Source organism: Anomaloglossus baeobatrachus, chromosome 8 (genome assembly GCF_048569485.1).
Source record: "Anomaloglossus baeobatrachus isolate aAnoBae1 chromosome 8, aAnoBae1.hap1, whole genome shotgun sequence".
Classification (NCBI taxonomy): Eukaryota; Metazoa; Chordata; class Amphibia; order Anura; family Aromobatidae; genus Anomaloglossus; species Anomaloglossus baeobatrachus.
The window spans coordinates 126,768,300-126,784,704 of record NC_134360.1 but is presented as its reverse complement, the minus strand read 5'-3'; the positions used below and the strand labels follow the sequence as shown (position 1 = coordinate 126,784,704).

The window sequence follows — 16,405 nt, the reverse complement described above, 5'->3', positions numbered from 1 at the left end:
CGAGCTGAGCGGGAAAGTGTGGGCTTCCTGCACGTAACTAAGATAAACATCGGGTTACTAACCAAAGCGCTTTGCTTGGATACCCGATGTTTATCTTGGTTACCAGCTTGTGGCAGGCTGCCAGCGATGGCTCCTGCTCACTGTAGCTGTAAAAAGCCCTGCTTTTTGCTGCTAGAACCGTTCTCGAACGTATCTAGAACTATCGAGCTTTTAGCAAAAAGCTCGAGTTCTAGTTCGATCTCGAACAGCCCAAAAATCACTCGAGCCTAGAACTGGAGAACCACGAACCACGAACCGCGCTCAACTCTAGTCATAAGGACTGGCCAGTGTTTCTCCAAACTTTCCCGCATAGCACCCCACCCGTGATTATAAGTCCCAATGAAGCTTGGGCCAGACTCTGAAGGTGTTCCCTTAGAGGCATACGAGAGCAGTTGAGACCTGGGAATTTTTTTGGCCTGTAAATATCATTTCTTGATGGAGAGGTTACTGTAACCTCGGTCCCGGAAGCAGCATCTGAGATCGGCAGACTGACGTTCAAAGGTGGCCCGGGATGAGCAAATCCGCCTCATCCTCAGAAACTGACCAGTCGGTATGGCTCGGATGGTGGAGGGGGTATGGAATGACGAAGCATGCAGTAGTGCGTTGACGGATGTATCCTTCCTGAAGACGTCGGTCTCAATGATACGCCCAAGTCCAACCATGATTTTAACATCCAAAAATTCAACACAACTACTGCTGTGCTGGTAAGTCAATTTGATGTTAAACTTATTGTTGTTAAGTAACCCCATAAAACTCTCGAGCCGCTCCGCCATGCCCTGCCAAAAAAATAAAACATCTTCTATATATCTCAGCCAGCACTTCACATGGGCACTGGCCTCCACGCCTCCGTCGCCAAAGACCAACCTCTCCCAGTATCCCAGGAAGAGGTTGGCGTACGAAGGCGCACAGGCCGTGCCCATCGCAGTGCCGCGCCTCTGGACATAATACCTATCTTTAAACAAAAAGAAATTATGTGTGAGGGCAAAGTGGACCAACTCGAGAATAAGATCCCCCATCCTGCCACACCGACTGTCCATTCCGAGAAAAAAGCGGACCGCTGCCAGGCCATCCTCGTGTCATATGCTCGTGTAAAGACTCTCAACATCCGCTGTGACGATATATACGTTCTCTTCCACAAAGATCTATGTCCTTAACATAGGAGAGGTGCATAATCGATCAATTTACAGATAGGTTCGCATAACCCCTCCATGCCGGACAGAATCGGACGCTCCGGAGGATAGACGGGATCTTTGTGGATCTTGGGTAGTAAATAAAAAGTAGGAATCTTTGGTGTTTTGTTGAGAAGTCCCTCGAGCATACTTTTGTCAATGATGCCTCCCTCAAATGCCGCTTCAAGGATATGGGCCAGTTCTTTAGAGTAACTTGTAATAGGATTCCCAGGTAATTTTGTATAGGTATGCCTTTCTCTCAGCTGCCTCGTTGCCTCCCTCTCGTATTTATCAACTGCCCAGACCACCACCATGCCACCCTTGTCCGCCACCTTACTAACCACACCCTTGTAGGATTTAAGTTCCTCCAAGGAGTGGCGTTGTTAGGATGTCAAATTGTCTTTACTCCTCCTAGTGGAGATCTTTTTGAAGTAATTCGTCACCAATCTTGTAAAGACCTCCAAAGCTGGGCAGAGGGACAAGGGCAGGAACCTGGTGGAATGGGGCAGACGAGAATTCGGGAATGTACCTGTCTCATTAGTGGTCTGCTCCTGTAGCGGGTCCTCCAGAGCCTGGAGTGCCTCTTTTTCTGATGGAGTTTCGGCCCACGTGTTTGTCCTATGATGGAATTTTTTCAGTAAAATCTTCCTAGTGAAAAGGTTAGGATCTTTTACTGCGAAAAGAGGTGTAACTTACTCATGGGTGAAAAAGATAGTCCTTTCGAAAGTACCTCAATCTAGGCATCCGAAAGAACTCGATCAGAAAGGTTAATGACCTGCAGTCGATTATTAACATACTTAGTTGGTTTCTTCCAGCCCGGTTGTTGGTTACGTCGGCCCTTCACCCTAGCACCAACACTCCCTTCTATGTCCACAGTACCTCCAGATGCTCCAGAGGAAGATCCTTCGCCCGAAGTGCATGATTGCATGGAGGCCGATCTCTCCCAAGACTGATTACCAAAGTTGGAGCCACCACGCCTTCCCCCATAGACGCTGCCATTACTAATCTTGGACTTAGTGGCAGCTATGGACTGCTATTACCCCGATTACCCCGACTGCTCCTTATTACCCCGATTGCCACCACATCACGGCAATCGAGAAGGGCACGCCGAGACTGTCACATCTAATGGATGCGAAATTCTTGGAGCAGCAGCGGGCTGATTTTCTCAGCTGTGGGAGGGGCCGTAACCATGGCCCTCACTCTCTCCAGCCTGAGAATACCGGCCCGCTGCTGTGTGCTTACCTCGGCTGGAAATCATTTGGGTGGGTACCGCACGTCGTTTTTTTAAAAACATTTTTTATTTATTTTACTACACATTATAGACCCGCCCACAGGCGGCTGTTATTGGTTGCTGTGAGACAGCTGTCACTCAGCGTGGGGGCGTGTCTGACTGCAACCAATCATAGGTGCCGGTGGGTGGGGGAAGCAGGGAATACGAGATGGAATGATGAGCGGTTGGTATTTTCAAAAGCTGGAGAACCCGCCACAGTGTGACAGCTGTGCAGCGCCGTGTCGGGGATCGGTGAGTATGAAAGAGAGGGAGATACCCACTGACCAAAATGGCCGCTGGCTTATATAGCCCCAGTGACACTGTGTGGCCAAGCCAATCACAGTAAGACCACAACAAAGATGGCTGCGGCGTAACTGTGAGGGCAAGCAACATCAGATGTGTTCATTGGCTGGAAAAAGGCGCTAGGAAGTCAGAAATGAAAATGAAAGTATCAAAGCGAATACCATTAGCCATCGGATAGCGAATACCTCGAATACCCCATTATCTGTAGGATACCGAATAGTGGCGAACACATTCGCTCATCCCTATTAATAATGTGAATAAATAGAGAAAAGAGGAAAATAAAAAGGAAAATAGTTGATATAATGATAAATAAGGAAAAATAAAGAAAAAATAATGAAAAATAATAGAATATACTGTATAAAAATAAAAAAAGCAAGGAAGTGAAAGGAAATAATGGTCATGTGAATGAAAGGTGTGCATAGATGAATATAGTGGAAAATGAATCCTAAACAGAATGCAAAGATGCCTACATAATAATAAAGTGCCACAATAAATATGTGAAATAAGAGTATAAATAGATAAATACATGAATAGTGGTCAAGAAAAATAGTGATGGATCAATGGGTATGCAATGTGGATATAAAAATAAATAAAATAATAATAAAAATAAATAGATATATAAAATAAATGGTGATATACAGTATATACTGGAGATCAAAATTAGAGAACAGTCTATGATCACTTGCTTTTCTCAGAAATAATGTAATCAACAGTAGTACATTGTTCAACATTTAAAGGTTTTTTGTAAGGGGTATGTGACGCCCTGGCAAAACCAGGTAGTCACACAATAGGCCCCCGTACAACACCATCCCTCACCTAAGTCACATTCAGCCGACCTGAAACCTTAGTCATCCCCCTCAGGGCAAGACAGGCACACCAGTGGGCGAGACCAGGCAGTTAGGGAACGCCCACCTAGGGGTCTAGACAGCCCGGGGCGGGAAAACAAACAGATTAAGTTGTAGTTCAAGTTGAGAGGAGTGGGGGTTCGAGCTAGGTGTACCTCCAGCAGAGATGTTCAAGTTGAACGGTGCCAGGATCGGAGCCCTGGTACCTTGGCTAGGTGGCAGACGGTGGTCTCCGTCAGCAGGAGACGGGAAGACGGCTCGGCAGATCCGGAGGACTGGAGCAGGGTTGGAGCCCGCCGCTACCGACACCGGAGACCCGACCGGAAACCGTGCACAGAGGGGGTACTCGGACCCTGAAGCCAGGACCGGAACCAACGGCCTGGCTAATCAACTGATTGAGGGCAGGATTACAGGTCCTGTCCCAACGAAAGTCCCAAAAGCAGACAATCATCCACAGATAGGGATTGGGCAACCGCCAGGGCCCATAGATCCCACAGGTCAGCGTCAGCGGGCACGGCTCCTCAGGCACACAGAAAGCTGGAAGCGGACTCCTGTGTTCCACATCGGGAAGTTCAAACACACAACCACAACCAGTGCAGAGGAAGAGACAGCGACCACCAGCCCAGGTGGGGGACCAGAGTACAACCGGCCGCGGCGGCCGGCCACCAGCACCTTGGTTTACCAAAGACTCGTGTGATTCATTTACTTGTGAGTAACCAAACACCAAACATCCCCTGGTACATCCGGCCGCAGGCCCCTGCCATCGCCATACCTGCACAGAGACACTGGGCCCCGGGGCAACCATCCCTACCCACGGAGGGGTTAACATCTGGCTGCCATTACATTTCCCCCGGGTATCCCGCAACAGCAGCGGTGGTGACCCACTTCACCACACACCATGGGTGGCGTCACGAACTGTATACGGTCAAGGCTGTACAACTACGTCCCCCTTTTCATTCGGCGTGTCTGCATGACCCCCGGGTCCGGAGTATCCCTCGAGCCATGTAGTGGGACCGGATCCGAGCAGCGCCGGCTGCTGGCACGGGGGCGGCACATCCCGAAACTTGGCGTCACGAACAGGATTGTAACCAATCCACCTACCTAGTGGAAGTGCGCCTTGATTTGGACAGTCAGTGGTGATCCGTTGAGAAATTTTCAGAAGTCGCCATTTTTGCCGCCATTTTTGGGCGCGAAAAAACTACAGCCCAGCGTCTTCTCCCCCGAGAAAGGGCACGAAGCTGAAGCCCCGCTCCCTAGGAACACGGCCGGAAGGAAACAACACCCTGAGGCCGAAAACAAAACTAACCTACCGCACAAGGGAGTGCTTGCAAAAAAACCAAGGGGGGGGCGGTCGAAGAATCTGCAGCATGTGACCCGAGCAGATAAAAGGCAGAGACGCCAGGACCCTGCGACCCTTTTTTTCCTGGACACCGACAGCGAAACATGGCCGACCAGTCTGGCAAACCAGCAGTGGAGGAACCCATGCCCGGAACAGCCGACTGGTTGGAAGCCCAGACCGAACGCATGTGCCGCAGGATCCAGCCTCAGGCTAGCTTCTTGCTGCAGTGATGGACGGCCGAGATGGCGGAGCTGGCTGCAGCCATTCGGGCTCGTGAAGTGGAAGTGACCTCGGAGGAGGGGGTAAGCGACCCACGCCTCTATGTCCAACCGAGACCGGCCCACCAGGTTGAGAGGCCCGGTCTTCCCCCATCCGCCACGCCGCCTCCCTCGCTGCCAGTGCTTGTGGCCGAACCCCCTGCTCAGTCCGCTGCCACAAGCCACAGCAGCGGTACCCGTTCCATCTGCTCATGAGGACCCGCCAGCGGAATCCTCAAGCCGCGAGCATGTCACCACCCCGGCACCCGTACCAGCTCCACGCCAGACTAAGGCCTGGAAGAAGTCCTCTCCAGTCCCGAGCCAGACCGCAACCCTGATGATGGCCCCGGCAGTCCGCCCAGCCGCAGCAGAGGCGGCGCTCGACAAGAAGTCGGCAGAGGCTGAGACGCCATCCGCTCCCCAGTTCCCAGTCCCGGCTGAGGCGCAGCCGGGATGCACCTGCATGGCAGCAGAGCGGGCCATGACACAGCGGAACCCTCCATTGCCTGTGGTGCCGGTCGTAGCCGGCACGGAGGGTGTCCGGCTTGGCTCGGCCCCCACGCATATGGAAGCAGAGTACGATGCCGGAGCCCCGTATTGGGAGCGGCAGCGGTGCCAGCTGAGGAAGGAGATCATCGCCCGGAAGAGGTGGAAAGCGGAGGTGCTGACCCGGACCTATACTGAGAAGGACCACCTCCGGAATGCCCCCTTCCGGGTGCGGGGCCCAACCTATCAAGGGCAGGTACGGCACTTTAATGCCCAGAAAGGATGGGGCTTTATATATGAGCCAGGCCTGGAGGCCGAGAGCTTTGTATCCTGGAGGGATGTGGCCCCTCACCTGCCCGTTAGCCACCCAGACCGAGACCTGGAGCCCGGAGAGTTGGTTACATACACCCGGCATTGCGGAGAGAGGGGGTGGTTCGCCCTTGATGTCAAAAGATGGGTGAGCGATGGAGAAAAATTCTACCTCCGCCCCTCTCCGCCACTCTCCAGCACAGAGGATGAAAGTTAGGTAGCGAAACCCCGGCTACCCCAAGTGTGAGTTCCCCGTTGGGACTGTTAACCATTCAAGTTCCTGTTGAAAAGTTTTAAAAAATGGACCATGGCCGTGAACTGGCAGGCCAACCCAAAAACTATTGGGCCTTGTAAATAGTCCCTGACCAACCTTTCTACCCTGCTGCAGTCCCTGGAGAGGCTGATTGGAGGAAGGGCCTGCGGTAGAGTCGGCCGAGGCCCAGTCACTATCAAAACCGGTGACTACCCTCCGGGTCAGGGGTCCCCTGGACGTGGGGCCCTTGAAAAAGACTGCCGGGTAAGGAACTTTTTACCCGGCCCGTAAGGGCAACACCCGGACCTGTCCTGGACTTGGGCAAGGAGTGCGCACCATTGCTTAGCGGTGGCACCAGGGGGCAGGTTGTTTTTGGGGGGGTGAGGTGAGAAGGACCCGGTCCGTCCCGTCCCGGTTTTGCATGTGTAATGTTTAAGAAAAGTGCATCCCGTAAGGGAAGAAAAACAAAATGTACCACTGTTATTATACTTGTAAAATGTTCTTTTTCTCTTTTCAGTTCCTGTTAAATAAATGTTGGTGGTCGGACAGTCCGCGGACGGTCTGTATTAAATCAAGGGGGAATGTGACGCCCTGGCAAAACCAGGTAGTCACACAATAGGCCCCCGCACAACACCATCCCTCACCTAGGTCACATACAGCCGGCCTGAAACCCTAGTCACCCCCCTCATGGCAAGACAGGCACACCAGTGAGCGGGACCAGGCAGTTAGGGAACGCCCACCTAGGCGTCTAGACAGCCCGAGGCAGGAAAACAAACAGATTGAGGCTATGTGCAGAGTGACTGCGCACGTTGCATAATTGCATGCAGTTACGCTGCGATCTGCACCACAGCGTAACTGCATGCGTCCTGCGTCCCCAGCACAATCTATAGAGATTGAGCAGGAGCCGTGCGCACGTGGCGTATTAGAGCGCAGCGCTTCGGCTGCTGCCAGAAGCGTGCGTTCTAAGAAGTGACATGTCACTTCTTTCGTGCGCTCTGCATGAAGTCCCTGCTCTTTCTATGGCAGGGGCTGGAAGGGGCTACATGCAGAGCGCATGAAATTGGCTTTTGTTTCTGCAGAGATTTAAAGCGCACATGTGCTGTTTAAATCGCTGCAGAAATTTCTGCAGGACCAGTACGCAACATGCGCACATAGCCTTAGTTGTAGTTCAAGTTGAGAGGAGTGTGGGCTGGAGCTAGGTGTAGCTCCAGCAGAGGAGAAGTTCAAGTTGAATGATGCCAGGGTCGGAGCCCTGGTACCTTGGCTAGGTGGCAGACTGTGGTCTCCGTCAGCAGGAGACGGGAAGACGGCTCGGCAGATCCGAGGAGGACCGGAGCAGGGTTGGAGCCCGCCGCTACCGACACCGGAGACCCGACCGGAAACCGTGCACAGAGGGGGTACTCGGACCCTGAAGCCAGGACCGGAACCAACGGCCTGGCTAATCAACCGATTGAGGGCAGGATTACAGGTCCTGTCCCAACCAAAGTCCCAAAAGCAGACAACCACCCACAGATAGGGATAGGGCAACCACCATGGCCCATAGATCCCACAGGTCAGCGTCAGCAGGCATGGCTCCTGAGGCTCACAGAAAGCTGGAAGTGGACTCCCGTGTTCCACACCGGGAAGTCCAAACTCACAACCACAACCAGTGCAGAGGAACAGACGGCGACCACCAGCCCGGGTGGGAGACCAGAGTACAACCGGCCGCGGCGGCCGGCCACCAGCCCTTTGATTTACCAAAAGACTCGTGTGATTCATTTACTTGTGAGTAACCAAACATCCCCTGGTACGTCTGGGCGAGCAAGTCCCTGCCATCGCCATACCCTACACAGAGACACTGGGCCCCGGGGCAACCATCCCTACCCACGAAGGGGTTAACATCCGGCTGCCATTACATCTCCCCCGGGTATCCCACAACAGCAGCGGTGGTGACCCACTTCACCACACACCGGGGGTGGCATCACGAACCAAATACGGTAAAAACTGTACCACTACGTCCTCCTTTTCATTTGGCGTGTCCGCGTGACCCCAGGGTCCTCGACCTCGAGCCACGCAGCGGGTCCAGAGCCGAGCAGCGCCGGCTGCTGGCTCGGGGGCGGCACAGGTACATCATGCCAATTCTTCACCAAGTAGGCCTACAACTTGTTTTGCATGTTGCACTTTTCTGCTTTTATGGGCGGTGCTTTGTATGGGCTTATGTTATGCAGTATATATATATATATATATATATATATACATATAAAAGAAAGAATTATTTATGATCCTGTGATTATAAATGGCATATAATATTAGACAGTACATAGCAGGTGCACATATATAAGATTATTTCACCACGGGAACATTTTTTTAAACGGATTCAGGCAGGGAACATCCATAGTTAATGGACCCTTCCTAGTCAAAAATATCAGTGCACAGCTGCCCCAGAAGTGGCACATCACATTAGAATCTAATGATTAGATGCTCAAATTCTTGAGCCTTGCCTTGTTTCTTCCCGTTTGTCCTGGTATGTAGGTTATCGGGATAATGGTAGTTGGGGTTGATGTCAGCTGTGTAGTATCTGCAGGCATCAAGCCCTTGTGTTAGTAATAGAGAGGCACCCACATTACTAACCCATTAATTACAAAAAAAAGAAACAAATGAAAAAAAAATACAACAGACATCAACCCCAAGAACCATTACCACAATACTGTCACATTTTCCTCAGAACTTGCTCCTGCAACATCTGCTTCTGCCATCAGGCATCACCATATCCACTCTTGAGTGGTGCTAGTGACAGAGGAGATGTCAGAGCCAGAAGCTCTGGACAGTGCAGGCTCTGTCCATCCACCAAGATTAGAGTGGCTGGGACCTGCCGTACTTTCCAGTCTGACAGAATGGGTGTGTTTGTTGTATAGCTGAAGTTGTCAGTTGCTGGATTCAGCCTATGAGAAGGCATCACACTCTACTAAAGCTTCCAGCTTATTGCTGCCAGATAGGGCTTGTGCTTCTCTGGATAGCGCTGTGGTTGTGTTCTGCTTAGTTCTGGTAGAGCCCTGTTTGATCTTGGCTTGTTATTTGATGCTTATACTGCCTGACGATTTTATCCTGTGCTGCCCTCTTGGTTTTGACCCAGCTACCTGACTACTCTTCTTACGGATCCTGATTTTGTCCTTTATGTGACCTCCCAGCTTAGAGCCTGCTTGCAGACCATTTCTGCCTCTAGTTCTTATCTCCAGACAGCGGCTCTGTTATACTCACCAATGCAGTGGACTCCGTTGTTAATCCAGGACCCTGTTTAGGAGTTAAAGGGTGTCAGGAAGAATCAAGCTCTCTCTGTATTCTGCCAAATGGAGTGACTTGTGCCAAGTCTGTCTGAATTAGTCGCTTTGATCCTGTGGCCTCAGACCGATGTAACAAATAGAGATGTGGAAATAGTAAATATTCGTGTTTGGATAATGCTTACCGAATACCGAGCACTATTCCAGTATTCGTCACGACAAGGAAAATGCTCAGGTCCCCCTTTAACTTGCATTAGGGTCGTTATTTGTGACAAATACTGGAATAGTACTTTGGGATTAATTAAAAATAATCCGAACACAAATAGTTACTATTCACTCAATACTAGAAACAAATAAAATGTTGCCAAAGGCAAATACCAGGAAGTATAAAATACAAAGTAGCTTTATTTATAGCATGACATACCAACAAGAGACAAAATGCAGCATCAAAAACGCAATAAAAAATACAAGTAAAAAATGCAATGAAAAACGCAAGTAACCAAATTTACAGAATAGTTGCCGAAATGCTGCAGAAATTCTGGAAACATCAAAAACTCAACAAAAGTTCATGTAGTCTAAAGGCCCCGTCACACTAAGCAACATCGCTAGCAACATTGCTGCTAACGAACAACTTTTGTGACGTTGCTAGTGATGTTGCTGTGTGTGACATCCAGCAACAACCTGGCCCCTGCTGTGAGGTCGTTGGTTGTTGCTGAATGTCCTGGGCCATTTTTTAGTTGTTGCTCCCCCGCTGTGAAGGGCACATCGCTGTGTGTGACAGCGAGACAGCAACAACTAAATGTGCAGGCAGCAGGAGCCGGCTTCTGCGGAGGCTGGTAACCACAGTAAACATCGGGTAACCAAGAAGCCCTGTCCTTGGTTACCCGATATTTACCTTTGTTACCAGCATCCGCCGCTCTCACTGTCAGTGCCGGCTCCTGCTCTGTGCACATGTAGCTGCAGGACACATCGGGTTAATTAACCCGATGTGTGCTGTAGCTAGGAGAGCAGGGAGCCAGCGCTAAGCATTGTGCGCTGCTCCCTGCTCTGTGCACATTTAGCTGCAGTACACATCGGGTAATTAACCCGATGTGTGCTGTAACTAGGAGAGCAAGGAGCCAGCGCTAAGCGGTGTGCGCTGCTCCCTGCTCTGTGCACATGTAGCTGCAGCACACATCGGGTAATTAACCCGATGTGTGCTGTAACTAGGAGAGCAGGGAGCCAGCGCTCAGTGTGCGCTGCTCCCTGCTCTCTGCACGTGTAGCTCCGTGCGCTGGTAACCAAGGTAAATATCGGGTTGGTTACCCGATATTTACCTTAGTTACCAAGCGCAGCATCTTCCACGCGGCGCTGGGGGCTGGGCACTGGTTGCTGGTGAGCTCACCAGCAACTCGTGTAGCCTTGCTCCAGCGAGCCCTGCCAGGTCAGGTTGCTGGTGGGATCGCTGGAGCGTCGCAGTGTGACATCTCACCAGCAACCTCCTAGCAACTTACCAGCGATCACTATCGTTGTTGGGATCGCTGGTAAGTTGCTTAGTGTGACTGGACCTTAAAGGCCACTTTACATGCTGCAATATCGGTACCGATATCGCTAGCGTGGGTACCCACCCCCATCAGTTGTGCGACACGGGTAAATCGCTGCCCATGGCGCACAATATTGCTCGGACCCGTCACACTATTTACCTGCCCTGCGACGTCGTTATGACCGGCGAACCGCCTCCTTTCTAAGGGGGCGGTCCGTGCGGCGTCACAGCGACGTCACTAAGCGGCCGCACAATCAAAGCGGAGGGGCGGAGATGAGCGGGACGTAACATTCCCGCCCACCTTCTTCCTTCCGCATTGCAGGCGGGAGGCAGGTAAAGTGAGGTTCCTCGTTCCTGCGGTGTCACACGGAGCGATGTGTGCTCCCGCAGGAGCGACGAACTACATCGTACATGCTGCAGCAGCGATATTTGAGAAGGGACCCCCATGTCACCAATACGCGATTTTGAATGTTTTTTGCGACGATTCAAAATCAGTCATAGGTGTCACACGCAACGACATCGCTAATGCGGCCGGATGTGCGTCACAAATTCCGTGACCCCAACGACATCGCATTAGCGATATCGTAGCGTGTAAAGTGGCCTTAAGAGAGGAATTTTATAACAAATTCACCTGTAACGCTTTCTAAGTTCATCATACATGTATGTTTATATGGTTGTGTCATACAGAACTATAGAATTATTAGATGACTGTAGAATGAAACTTGAGGTTAAGACTTTTTTTAAAAAAAAGATAAAAGTCATTCTCCTACTGGTACCCTAGGTAAGTGCCACCTTTGCCTACTCCACACCAGCCTGGTAACATGCCAGGTGTTATCTATGATAATATTAAATAAGACATTTATTCTTGTTTTTCAGCTGTATCTTGTAGGTTTCTACACAGTCCATCAAATGGGAAAATGGTCTGCTCAGACATTTATGGAACATTCCAGTATAACTCTGAATGCAAATTTAGCTGTGAAGACGGATTTAACCTGATAGGATCAAGCTCTTCATCCTGCCAAAGCTCTGGAGAATGGTCTGAATCGACACCTACATGTAAAGGTTAATATCTCTTAACACATATCAAATTATAGCAGCTTTCCAGGTGGTTTCAGGTTTCTGTGAAAGATGAGGGATGAAAACTGTTCCATTTGTCCCAGGTTAACAGCTAGAAGTAAGTGCTGACAGTAGCAGTACTAACGAGTGAGAACACAATGATCAAGAGACAGTTCAGTATAGGATTCTCAAAGATTAAATCTGTAGTATTATGAAGAGCAGAAAGACCAAGGAAGGATATTCTAGGAGAAAAACCATCCGTACATTCTAGCAGATGTAAGGTTGGTACCACTTAGGATGTCTGGGAGGCTCCCACAATAAGGGGGAGACAACCCAGGCTAATTGGCAAACCTTCATAACGCTACAAAAGTAGGGATGCATAGAAGAGGCCTTAAAGATCACCTTTAAAAAAAATGTCATGTTGAACTGGACACAGGATGTAACTGTGGCTGAAGAGTGGAATAAAACTTTTTTTTTAAAAAATGTTGCCTCTCGATTAAAGAGCAATCAAAGTACTTGGCCCCCAGGTCTAAATTGGTTTTATCAGATGTATGATGTGCATGTGTGTGAGTAGGTACATATATATATACATATATATATATATATATATATATACACACACACACACACACACACACACACACACACACACACACACACACACACACATATCTATATATCTAATTGCTTTATTCTGTCTGTCTGTCTGTCTTGCTCCAAAATTGTGTCACAGTGACAGTGTCGTTACAGTGACAACTGTCGGATTGGCCGCTGGGATCGGCCTGGCCCCACCCCCCCACGGATTGGCCGCTCGCCTCGGCCTGGCCCCGCCCCCCGCATGGATTAGCCGCTCGCCCCGGTCCTCCGCACGCATCGCCCGCTCCAGCGTACACCGGCTCCACATGTACAGGGAGCCGGCATACGCTGACACCTCGCTCGCTCGGCCCCGCCCCCGGCACACGTTGGCATGCTCGGCCCCGCCCCCGGCGGACATAGCTTTGCGATGCTGGGATCGTGACAGAGCCGGTGTACGCTGATAACCATGATACACATCGGGTAACTATAGGAAGCGCTTCCCTTAGTTACCCGATGTGTATCATGGTTACCAGCGTACACCGGCTCCCGGTACACATGTGCAGGGAGCCGGCATACGCTGACACCTCACCCGCTCACCCCCGGCAAACGTTGGCACGCTCGGCCCCACCCCCGGCGGCCCCAGCATGGGGGATGGAGCTCGATGGGGGGTGCGCAGCATGGGGGATGGAGCACGATGGGGAATGGGCAGCATGGGGGATGGAGCATGATGGGGGTGTGCAGCATGAAAGATGGAACACAGAGGGGGGTGTGCAGCATGGGAGATGGAGCATGATGGGGGGTGTGTAGCATGGGAGATGGAGCACTATGGGGGGTGCGCAGCATGGGGGATGGAGCACGATGGGGGGTGTGCAGCATGGGGGATGGAGAACAATGGGGGGTGTGCAGCATGGAGGATGGAGCATGATGGGGGGTGCGCAGCATGGGAGATGGAGCAAGATGGGGGGTGTGCAGCATGGGAGATGGAGCACGATGGGGGGTGCGCAGCATGGGGGATGGAGCACGATGGGGGGGTGCGCAGCATGGAGGATGGAGCACAATGGGGGGTGTGCAGCATGGAGGATGGAGCACAATGGGGGGTGCGCAGCATGGGGGATGGAACACGATGGGGGATACACAGCATTGGGGATGGAGCACGATGGGGGGTGCGCAGCATGTCAGATGGAGCACGATGGGGGGTGCACAGCATGGGGATGGAGCACGATGGGGGGTGCGCAGCATGGGGGATGGAGCACGATGGGGGATGCGCAGCATGGGGGATGGAGCACGATGGGGGGTGCGCAGCATGTCAGATGGAGCACGATGGGGGGTGCACAGCATGGGGATGGAGCACGATGGGGGGTGCGCAGCATGGGGGATGGAGCACGATGGGGGGTGCGCAGCATGGGGGAAGGAGCACGATGGGCGATGCGCAGCATGTCGGATGGAGCATGATGGGGGGTGCGCAGCATGGGGGATGGAGCACGATAGGGGGTGCGCAGCATGGGGGATGGAGCACGATAGGGGGTGCGCAGCATGGGGGATGAAGCACGATGGGGGGTGTACAGCATGGGGGATGGAGCACGATGTGGGGTGCACAGCATGTCAGATGGAGCATGATGGGGGGTGCACAGCATGGGGATGGAGCACGATGGGGGGTGCGCAGCATGGGGGATGGAGCACGATGGGGGATTCGCAGCATGGGGGATGGAGCACGATGGGGGGTGCACAGCATGGGGATGGAGCACGATAGGGGGTGCGCAGCATGGGGGATGGAGCATGATAGGGGGTGCGCAGCATGGGGGATGAAGCACGATGGGGGGGTGTACAGCATGGGGGATGGAGCACGATGTGGGGTGCACAGCATGTCAGATGGAGCACGATGGGGGGTGCGCAGCATGGGGGATGGAGCACGATGGGGGGTGCGCAGTATGTCAGATGGAGCACGATGGGGGGTGCACAGCATGGGAATGGAGCACGAAAGGGGGTGCGCAGCATGGGGGATGGAGCACGATAGGGGGTGCGCAGCATGGGGGATGAAGCACGATGGGGGGTGTACAGCATGGGGGATGGAGCACGATGTGGAGTGCACAGCATGTCAGATGGAGCACGATGGGGGGTGCACAGCATGGGGATGGAGCACGATGGGGGTTGCGCAGCATGGGGGATGGAGCACGATGGGGGGTGCGCAGCATGGGGGATGGAGCACGATGGGGGGTGCGCAGCATGGGGGAAGGAGCACGATGGGCGATGCGCAGCATGTCGGATGGAGCATGATGGGGGGTGCGCAGCATGGGGAATGGAGCACGATAGGGGGTGCGCAGGATGGGGGATGGAGCACGATAGGGGGTGCGCAGCATGGGGGATGAAGCACGATGGGGGGTGTACAGCATGGGGGATGGAGCACGATGTGGGGTGCACAGCATGTCAGATGGAGCACGATGGGGGGTGCACAGCATGGGGATGGAGCACGATGGGGGGTGCACAGCATGGGGGGATGGAGCACGATGGGGGATGCGCAGCATGGGGGATGGAGCACGATGGGGGGTGCACAGCATGTCAGATGGAGCACGATGGGGGGTGCTCAGCATGGGGATGGAGCACGATGGGGGGTGCAGCATGAAAGATGGAACACGAAGGGGGGTGTGCAGCATGGGAGATGGAGCACGATGGGGGGTGTGCAGCATGGGAGATGGAGCACTATGGGGGGTGCGCAGCATGGGGGATGGAGCACGATGGGGGGTGTGCAGCATAGGGGATGGAGAACAATGGGGGGTGTGCAGCATGGAGGATGGAGCACGATGGGGGGTGCGCAGCATGGGAGATGGAGCACGATGGGGGGTGTGCAGCATGGGAGATGGAGCACGATGGGGGGTGCGCAGCATGGGGGATGAAACACGATAAGGGGGTGTGCAGCATGGAGGATGGAGCACAATGGGGGGTGCGCAGCATGGGGGATGGAACACGATGGGGGATGCGTAGCATTGGGGATGGAGCACGATGGGGGGTGCGCAGCATGTCAGATGGAGCACGATGGGGGGTGCACAGCATGGGGATGGAGCACGATGGGGGGTGCGCAGCATGGGGGATGGAGCACGATGGGGGATGCGCAGCATGGGGGATGGAGCACGATGGGGGTGCGCAGCATGTCAGATGGAGCACGATGGGGGGTGCACAGCATGGGGATGGAGCACGATGGGGGGTGCGCAGCATGGGGGATGGAGCACGAAGGGGGGTGCGCAGCATGGGGGAAGGAGCACGATGGGCGATGCGCAGCATGTCGGATGGAGCACAATGGGGGGTGCGCAGCATGGGGGATGGAGCACGATAGGGGGTGCGCAGCATGGGGGATGGAGCACGATAGGGGGTGTGCAGCATGGGGGATGAAGCACAATGGGGGGTGTACAGCATGGGGGATGGAGCACGATGTGGGGTGCACAGCATGGGGGATGGAGCACGATGGGGTTTGCGCAGCATGTCGGATGGAGCACGGTGAGGGGTGCGCAGCATGGGGGATGGAGCACGATAGGGGGTGCGCAGTAGTGATGGGCAGTCCGGCTCTTTTTCGTGATCCGGTTCCTATGACTCCGTTCACCAAAAAGAGCTGGATCTTTCAGATTGTTCTCGGCTCCTTATTAAATATGTGTTCCCCTGGGGTGAACACATATTTTAGATTATAGTAACGCCGACAAAGCCACGCCCACCCGCGACCAAGCCCCGCCCACTC

At 53.1% G+C, this 16,405-nt stretch overlaps 1 protein-coding gene across 4 annotated transcripts in view; it reads left to right on the top strand.

The window, feature by feature from the left end:
- The window catches only part of LOC142249959 (P-selectin-like), a 1,135,883-nt gene that overhangs the window by 519,724 nt on the left and 599,754 nt on the right, over positions 1-16,405 (top strand). For all 4 annotated transcript variants that reach the window (XM_075321989.1, XM_075321986.1, XM_075321988.1 and 1 more), the window contains one exon: positions 11,926-12,111. In XM_075321989.1, coding sequence (XP_075178104.1) covers positions 11,926-12,111 — 186 coding nt within the window. The remainder of the gene's footprint in view (positions 1-11,925; positions 12,112-16,405) is intronic.